The 9348-nt window shown below is 38.1% G+C and overlaps 2 protein-coding genes across 2 annotated transcripts in view; one reads left to right on the plus strand and one right to left on the minus strand.

The window, feature by feature from the left end:
* Positions 1 to 9212, minus strand: part of LOC103925283 (tubulin alpha-3 chain) — a 14037-nt gene extending 4825 nt beyond the window's left edge. Inside the window, exon 1 of the mRNA XM_009333978.1 lies at positions 9173 to 9212. The gene's annotated coding sequence lies outside the window, so the exon portion shown is untranslated. The remainder of the gene's footprint in view (positions 1 to 9172) is intronic.
* HLTF (helicase-like transcription factor) overlaps positions 8923 to 9348 on the plus strand; it is a 31453-nt gene continuing 31027 nt past the window's right edge. The window contains exon 1 of the mRNA XM_009334014.1: positions 8923 to 8987. Within this exon, the coding sequence (XP_009332289.1) occupies positions 8923 to 8987 (65 nt within the window). The remainder of the gene's footprint in view (positions 8988 to 9348) is intronic.

Consider the following 9348-nt stretch of genomic DNA (forward strand, 5'->3'; position numbering starts at 1 on the left):
GCTCGCCGTGGGCGGCTGCGCTTGCGCCGGCTCTGGAGGCTGCTCGGGGCCAGTGGCTGGGGGGGGGGGGGGCTGCGAAGCGCCGGCTTGACTGCCCCGCGCTTCTGCGACGGCCGTTCTCGAGGCGGCGAGGAGGCTGCTGCCTGTCAGGGGAACGGCATGGGTGCCTCGCGCAGCTCCGGACGGGGAGGGGAGACCTCTGCCAGCCTGGAAATCCCTCTTGGCAGAAATAGGTAGCTGGATAGGTGAAGGTGGATGTCCAGAGTTGAAGTGAGCACACTCACTTGCTTTCTGGAGTAGCAGCCGTGCCACAGCTGGTTTGGGTTTTTTTTTCCCCTTTCTTTCCTCTTTGGCTGTTCCCTTTCTGTCAAAACTTACTTCTTTTCCAGTGGTCAGCATATCCCCTGTAATGCTCCCCATGTAGCATTCCTGAAAAAAAATGCATGGAGGTTTTTCCTGGTGGAATGCCGTATGAATTTTTTGACTAGCAGCAGAGAAGATTATTTTTCTATAGTGTTAGTTCTGCCTAATAGGCCAACAGAAATCTCACAGAAGTCTAGCTAGAAGTCTTCATATATTTTAATGTGCTTCTAGTCAAGATTGGACAGGAAGGCATTACAATCAAATAGTCCTTTTTTTTTTTCTATACTTTTTTTTAACTTCAGCATAGCTTATTAACAGCCTTGTACAATAGAAAGATTCAGTTTAGATTATTATCTTTATGACAGAGTGAATGAAAGTTGAAGAAAAAGCTTACTTTGTTGAGAGAGCTGCCTGAAAGTTGAAATGGGAAAAGAAATTCCACATTATAATAAATGTCAACCTATTCACATTCTGTTCCTGTAAATTGTATCCTTGCCCTGTATTTAAAAAAATGCTGTGCTGGGCAAAAGATGTTCTCTGTTTCAGGGGTCTGCCCACAAGGTTTGATTTCAGGTTATTGGGGGTAGTTAAGTTCTGTTTCTCTGAAAAATACAGGCTATGTATCTGTGGTTCTAGGAGAAAACAAAACCTTTCAAAAGAAGCTACAAAACTCAGTAGTGCTTTGTTGTTGTTTTTTTTTAGAGATGGAAGTTAGCGTATTTTTCTGAGATCTCAGTTGTTCCAGTGCAAGTTTTATGCAATTTTTTATGTGAGGTTTTCCATAATTTAGCACCAATTGCATTTAAAGCTACATCTGAGGGAGCAATTTAAAACCGAGATCAACGCCTGGTTCCTGCTATTGTTTTTTTTTTTTTTAACAAACCTCTTTAGAAAAGCAGTTTATACCTGCTGTCCTGGTTTCGGCAGGGAGAGAGTTAATTTCCTTCCTAGTAGCTGGTACAGTGCTGTGGTTTGGATTTAGGATGAGAACAATGTTGCTAACACACCGATGTTTTAGTTGTTGCTAGGTAGCGCTTACACTAGTCAAGGACTTTCCAGCTTCCCAAGCTCTACCGACTGAGAAGGCTGGAGGGGCACAAGAAGCTGGGAGGGGGCCCAGCCAGGACAGCTGACCCCAACTGGCCAAAGGGACATTCCATACCATGTGACGTCATGCTCAGTATATAAACTGGGGGGAGTTGGCTGTGGGGGACGGTGACCACTGCTTGGGGACTGGCTGAGCATCAGCCGGCGGGTGGCAAGCAATTGCACTGTGCATCACTTGCTTTGTGTATTATTATTACTACTACATCATTATTATTATTATTTTATTTCAATTATTAAACTTTTTATCTCAACCCACAACTTTTTCTCACTTGTGCTCTTCCAATTCTCTCCCCCATCCCACTGGGGGAGGGAGTGAGCGAGCGGCTGTGTGGTGCTCAGTTGCCAACTGAGGTTAAACCACGACACCCGGGAACTGGTGCAAGTATGGCCATATTCTTACTCAACAGATTTTTCCCAGTTGTACTCAAGAATCTAACGAGGATTTTTACCATTTAAAATTTCTGTTAGTTTTATAGGGTCAATACTGCTATGATACTGAGCTGAAGGAGATCTGTGGCATGACTTGCTTTCATTTACACATGATATTTTGTACATAATTTAAATATATGTATGTCTGTATCTGGTTAGGTTGTTGATTAGGCTGGTTTTGCTAAGTTCAGGAGTAGGAGTGAGCAAATAAGATTACTACCTCACACACATATAATCATATCCTAAGTTGAGACTGGTGCTAGTGGTGAGGTTATATTTAAAGTCAGAGATACCAGAGGCTGAAGTACTTCCTTTATTAATGGAGCCTTTCAAGCCTGCTGCATAGAAAAGGCTTGCAAAGACAAATTAATTATGTACTAAGGGTGACCTAGTTTATGGTTGAAATCTGACTTTGGGCTTAGAGTTAGTTTAAAGCCCAGGACAGGAGAGTTTTAAGAGGTGGGCCTATAATGAAGATTGCTGTGATAAAGGAGAATGTAATTCTATCGGTGGTGGTGCTTCATCCATCCTGAAGCTTCTTTTTAGCAGTGCGACTAAGCAGTCTGTTTAAGATGCGGTTTTAGAAACACTAGAGTAATCTGCAAAATAGGCCCATTTTGGCTTTTTTTTTTAATTTATTGTCCTCATTTTTAAAGGTGCCAGACACTTTATTGTGTCCAGTTCTGTATGCTGATTTACACCCACACAATCATTGCTTTCTATTGTGTGAGCTGTAACTCCATTTTGAAGTACAAAAGTTGGTAAAATTTCTCGAGAGTGAAAAAAATCTGTGTTTGAATTATTTTACATAAGTATTGCATTAGAAGGGCCAGCTCTAAGTGTAGGCACTTTCTTGCGTAAAGTCCTAGCTTCAGTCATATAAAGCCTGGAAAACCAGACTGGGAAGAATCAGATGTTGGGCAGAAGCCCTTTCTGAGACAAAGATGGCACCACTCGGCAGCAACAGCATTTGCATCTTCCCTTTGGATCATCTTTTCTTCAGTGCGGTGAGCCAGAGTCTCCTAGGCTTGTCACCGCTGCTTTTTCTCCCTGCTCCATCCCTTTCCTTTTTCTGGAAGGGAGACGGGGAAAATGATGTGTTGCCTACAGTGCTGAGAAGTCTTGAAACAACCCTTGAACTGAATGCAATCCCATATTTAGTTTGGAAAACAAAAAAAGACGGGGGGGATGTATTTGCTTGTAAACATCCGTTATCTGTTTTATCTTTGGGGTTTTCTTTTTATGAATAACCTACTAAAAATAAGGTTTCTTTATGTTCTACTTCTAATATAGTAATAAAAAAATCTTCTTTATAAAATTGCGTTGGATTATTTGAAAACTATCGAGTATCGTCTTACAGATCTTTCTGTCAGTAGCTTTTCTGAAGAAGTTATGGAGGTGACTTTAAATGATGGTGGTTTTCAGTATAAATGACAGATAATATTTCAAAGGTGGCCCTTTTTGGACCAGCCCCTCAGTGCATGCAGGGCAGAAAACAAGCTTTGAAGGGACAATACCTTTAGTTTTGCTTAGACAACATTGTCTTAATGTAACAGAAATATACCAAGGCAATATGTGTAAGTTTCTGAAAGTGATAGTGCCCTTAACGTCAGTGTTCCTGTTTTTCTTGTGCAACCTGCATCTGATAGAAATGTGCTCAGTGTGCATTTGCATCTGAATTGTACGTGTGTGTGTTTCAATCCTGAAATACACTGGACTATTAAAGGTTGACAGACTTTATATTAGAATAAATTTTATGTCCTTATTATATTGGGTCTCTAAACCCATTAAGGGTTTTCAGATGTTTGGCTAAGATTTTTCTTCTTTTTTCCCTGCACCCTCCCCATCCATTTCCTCTTGCAAGTCCTTTCACATTTTTTTAAAACTTCTATTTATACATTTTCATTTTCTTACTATTTTATCTGTAAATTATTCCTATATTGGTGTAAACCATCAGTCAGTGATTTGGAGCCAATAATAAAGGCCTATTATTTACTCTCCTGCACTAAAATGGGACTTTGGGTACAGGCCGAGATGGGATAAGGATTAAAATTGTAGAGGGCAAAAGTGGCCATGACATCATTTTTAGCATGCCATCATTCCTGGAGTATCATTATTTCCAGTGACTTCCTAGTTAGCGACAACACTTACGAGTATATCATTCTTAACTTTTCATCAGTATGTCTAGTACATTTTAACATATCTTTAGGCAAGACGCTGCTTGGGCCCTTCCTCCTTATCAAAACTATTTAGTATCATTCGAATGCTGAGAATCTTGTTTGGAGAAACATAGAATTGCTCACAAATAGAGTATGCCTTAATTGGCAGAGAGATTTCAAGAATTATTATAATTCACTAGTAAATATTAGAAATCTAGAGAACTTACAAACAGGAGGACAGTATAAAAATACTATAAACTAGCACATCTAGTAAAGAGGAAGCCACAAATGCAATTACTAAAGCAAGCATTTTTGAAGGTTACACTGGTTTGCAATGGGGAGGTTATACATCTTCCTTGTTAGGCTAGAAAATGCAAGTAGATCCAATAGCACTGTGGAGTTCTATTAATCAGTACCTCTTGTTGATTCATCAAACTTTCTTACCATATAGGCTATACTAATAAATAATTAATAAACCTTAGGATCGAATATTCGTTATCTATTCCTTTGTAGTGTAGAATTTTTTATAAGATAATTGCTACTCCCGTTTATTCTAAGCTGCATCAAGATGATAGAGTACAATATTAACGTACTGTTTTTTAAAACATATTCCCTCTTACAGTGGAAATTACAGTGATTAAAATATTGTTAACATTACTAACATTGTTTACATTAATTTATTAATTTCTAGACCTTTCCTTATATTACAGTTTTGTAATTGGCAGGCAAAACAAGGTACTCTGTGCAGTAATTAACGGAATTTTCCTGTGTTAAGTATAAAACTGTAAAAAAAACAACCCCAAACCTCCAAACAAAAAAAACAAACAGACAAACAAAAAACCTACCCTGTAATAATTTTAGGATATTTACAATGAAGATCATAAATTAATTTCTCCATATATATATTTTTTTACTGTTAAGCAAGGAAAACAATGGGATTACCTCTTTTTCATTTTTACCAGAAAGAGTGGCTAAATCAGTAGTGAAATTAGCTAAAACTAATGGTTTTCATGTATTGTTCTTGTTAAACTGTATAAAAGTATAGCATGATGTAGAATAAAACAGGCTTTGTAGAGACTACTTCAAATGAGGTTCCACCTAGAATAAATGTACCACACATTTGTGAAGCGAAGCATCTAACATCAATCAGTTGCATCTTGTTCTTTTCACCAAAAGCGATATAGCAGTTTACCTTTTATTTTTCTCAGAAAAAAACCCCAAACACAAAACCCTAAACCAACCAACCAACTAACAAAAATAAATCAAAACCCCAACGAAAAGCAAATGACAGGTTTGCTGTTAACAATAAGAACTGGTAAAAATTAAGATGAAGAAATTGCTATTAATACATTGAAGCCAGTGGAGTGATGCTTAATTCATGTTAAGTGTGAGACTAACCTAAGCTGATGTGTTTCTAATTGCAGTGCTTTGGGTTTTTCTAAGTATAATGGAAAACATGCAAAGATGAACACTGCCACCTTTATGATTTCATAAAATCAGATTAGCTTGTTAACTTCTTTGCTTTTAAGTCCCTCACAAGAAGATGATTTTTTTCATTCCTTAAGGATGCATGAATATGTTAGAGTCAAACTACTGCTAGGCAAATCTGGTGTGTAGTCCTCAAATTCCTGCCCAGTGTAACAATAGCTCAAGCTGGTCTGAATCACAGCAGGGACAGAGGCCCTTGTCCATTCCATGTAACTTGCCCTGCTTATTGGAGCAACTTGCGAGCCGGTTCCGCTAGACTCCTCCTGTAAGCAAAGGTGAGAAAAGCAGTTCCACAGGATGATTTAGACACTTTGAGCTCTACCATACTCCCAAGATGCCTACTGTTTTCTCTCATGGCGACCCATAGATCTATTTCACTCTGTCTCAAGACTCAGGTATGTGCCTTCCTGCATCTTTAGACCATTGGCTTGCTGAGAATACCAAATTATGGGGATTTACTAATTTTCTTACATTTACTTGTATGTCATTGATGTTGACTTACTGAGCACAGGTCCCTGCTGACAGAGGCAGCTATGTCACAGAATTCCTATTACAAATTGATCTCAAAGATAACCGTTTATTTTGGTCTCATTCCTTCTGGAAGGGTTATCTAGAACTCAACTATTCATGTTAGTATCTTTTCTATTTATTTCTGATCTAAATGTATGTATGAGTAGCTACAATAATTTGTGCTCATGTGAACAATTTTAGTTAGGTTATATAATCCTTTTCCTCTCTCAGTGGTTTGCTCTGTTGATATGTGTATAAAAATGAATCATATCCTATTTCTCAGTCTTTGTCTTAGTACACTAAGTAAGCCAAGCTCTTTTAGGCCTTTCATAATGCACATTTTTTATTCCTTATTACTGCCTAACTAAAGCTGATCAAATTTAATTCTCATGAACTTCGGTGTTTAGAATTCTGCACAAAGCTATATTCCATGTTTTACTGGCAAAACTTTTGTGGGGCCATTAGTTCTACTCTCTGCTGGGAAGAGTTGTGCAGATACATGCCAAGATAACATTTAAATTTAAACTATAAAATTATCCATTTACCAGTGACTGACTTGACTGTGTTCAACTCTTCCTACTATCCTTTTATACATGTCAAAATCCTTTATATAATCTTAGTTACAGAATTTGTTGTACATCTTAACCATTCTAGCCTGATAGGTCATGTGAGCTCAGGAAGATTTTTCACCTTGACTCATCATGGACATAAATCTTTATTAAAAGGCAGTTATCCCACACATACAGCAATGACTGTGGCACAGAAGAGAAAAAATAGGTCTATGCAGCATTGCCATCTTATGGTAATGATGGAATAAATGTTTAGCATCAACAAAGGGAGAAATGAGAGGAGGCATCATTGTAGACCACTCCTTTCACTTTAGGAAAGGAGTCTGAGAAAGTAAGTTCTCAAAAATATTGGCTGCAGTATTGAGCCTCTAAGAGGGACTGTATTCAGCCTTTTTAATGTATTCTTCAAGAGAAATTATGATAAAAAAAAGTCCCTTGAAAAAATCTGAAGGAACTTGATATTCCATCGCTGCCGGGTATTTTGTCTGTAGATACTGAACTCCTGATGCAGATAATACAGCCTTTTTGAAAACACAGGCAGGACACAAGCTGCTATACCTAACCTTTTATAGGCTATGGTGTGTGCTGATCTTTGTGGTCTCAGCCATATTGATCATATCAGATTGGAAAATAACCAGAGTGGAATATGCTATTATTTTATAGATGACTTAAAGTCTGTGTTTCTGGTATATTCAAGAGAGGATAACAAAAATCTTGCAAGCTTCGTATGAAGGAAGAAAAATTACAGGGGGAGGGGAGTATGAGGAAACAGTATGGGGATAATAAACTGTATAAATGAATGAAGAAAAGAATTTGTTTCTGAAAGGCTTTTGATATTTAAAATTGTTCCTGTTCAAACGTGTAGCAATCTTAAATACCGAAGTTATATGTGAAAGGGAGAGCGCAGTGAACTGTGCAAGTTTTAGCATTTCTGACTGCAAGACATTCTCTGTTGTAGGTTTTCATGGAACTGTGGATGTTCGAAGCTCCGTGTTAGACTCCACGTCCCAGGTCTCCTGGCTTGCCCAAGAGTAGGATTCTCTTCAATCTGCCACATGCATTGCCTAAGAGTTAGGAAGCAAATGGGAACCGGTCCAGTTTGCAGAAGAGCTTGTGTTGGAAAATTACTGTAAATGAACTCTTTGTCACTTTTGGTTTTGATGAATGTGCAAGTCCTTACGGGAGGATGTTCTATAATTTTTTTTTTCTCCCAAAAAAATCCAATAAACAGTTTCCTAGAATCCTGTCTTCTTACAGTTTTCCTTGTAAGTATATAGCTTTAATTATAAAAGCTATAATAGGAGTTTTATTTTGGTATTTGTGACCTGAAACTTTGCACTGACCAAAACAGGTACATGGACGGATTTTAAACTCCATCTTGAACCACTGAATCTGTGAGAATGTGTCAGTAATTTAATGAAAAACAGGGTCTTGCCAAGAAAACTACACTTCTGTTTGAAAGATCTCTGTAGACTGAAGTTAAAGTTGGCTTCTAAAAGATGGAATGTCATTCCTAAAACTATCTAGGACCATGGCAATATCTGTATAAATCTAAAGAGGAGAAATTACGTATTAACATAGAAGAAAATTCTGTCAAAAATCAATCTAACAATCTGGGTTTTCTTTTACTGTCTTTGCTTCTGACAAAGTTAGTCTGGCAAATCTATTATAAGCCAATGAATTTATACATCTGATACATTAGATTTTAATGCTGGGACAGTTTGCCCCAATGATAATCCTTATACAAAATTTGTTGGCAAAGTTTTAAGGATAAGTAGTTGAAAAGCTGGGAGTTGGGTTTCTTTTTGTTGTTGTTCGTGTTTTTTTGTTTGGTTGGTTTTTTTACATTAACCTGCATCTTTAGACAAAACTATATAATTTTCTTTTGTCTAGCATCCAGGTTTATCCAAGAAGACTGCTGCATAAATCCCTTTCTGACAAAACATTTCTTTCAATGGATAGCAGTGGCTGCCTCAGTGACTTTGTAGTAGTATTTTCAGTTATTTAATGGAATGGAATGGAACCCTGGAATGGTGGGTAAAAGTATTCAGTTTTTAGCAAAGAAAGCTTTAAAACTCATCTTTTTTTTTTTTAACAGTAGGCCAATGAAAAATTGTTTTCCTCATCTGTTGTGGGTTACAGCAAGTATCTATTTGACTTCAATTACACCTCATTTGGTTACAATTTTTGGGAGAAGCTGTAGAAAGCTTCGGAGTGATTCCACTTAAGTGACATGGAAGTATTTTTCAACAGGCTCTATCCTGCAAGGATATAAATGCTTTTAATTATCACTGGCCATGGCAACAATTGATGAGTTCACACATAGATACTTCAACGATTCTCAACAACGTACTATTTCTGCGTAAGGTAGTGTACCATATGCTTTTATCTTGTTTAGTGTATTTGAGATGCTACTTTCTAAATCAGATTATTGCTACAAGATAAACTTTCAGAAAATGACATTCTGACAACCCCATGCTTTGCCCTTTGCTTTCAGTTTCTCGGCGTCTCTGCAAACTCGTAAACATTTCCTTGTCTGTAACTTACGGTTAATCGCACACGTTCTCTACCGCTGTAAATAGATTGTTTTAACACTACCGCTTGTCTGATAAAGATTACATGGTGTGCTGGTAGGCCCGGGCACCCCGGGGAGAAGGGTGCGTGACCTGCCTGTCGGGTGGCTCTGGCTCAGGGCGCCGCGGCAACCCCCTCCCCGGCTCCGC

This window comes from Pygoscelis adeliae, unplaced genomic scaffold (assembly GCF_000699105.1).
Source record: "Pygoscelis adeliae isolate BGI_AS28 unplaced genomic scaffold, ASM69910v1 Scaffold241, whole genome shotgun sequence".
Classification (NCBI taxonomy): Eukaryota; Metazoa; Chordata; class Aves; order Sphenisciformes; family Spheniscidae; genus Pygoscelis; species Pygoscelis adeliae.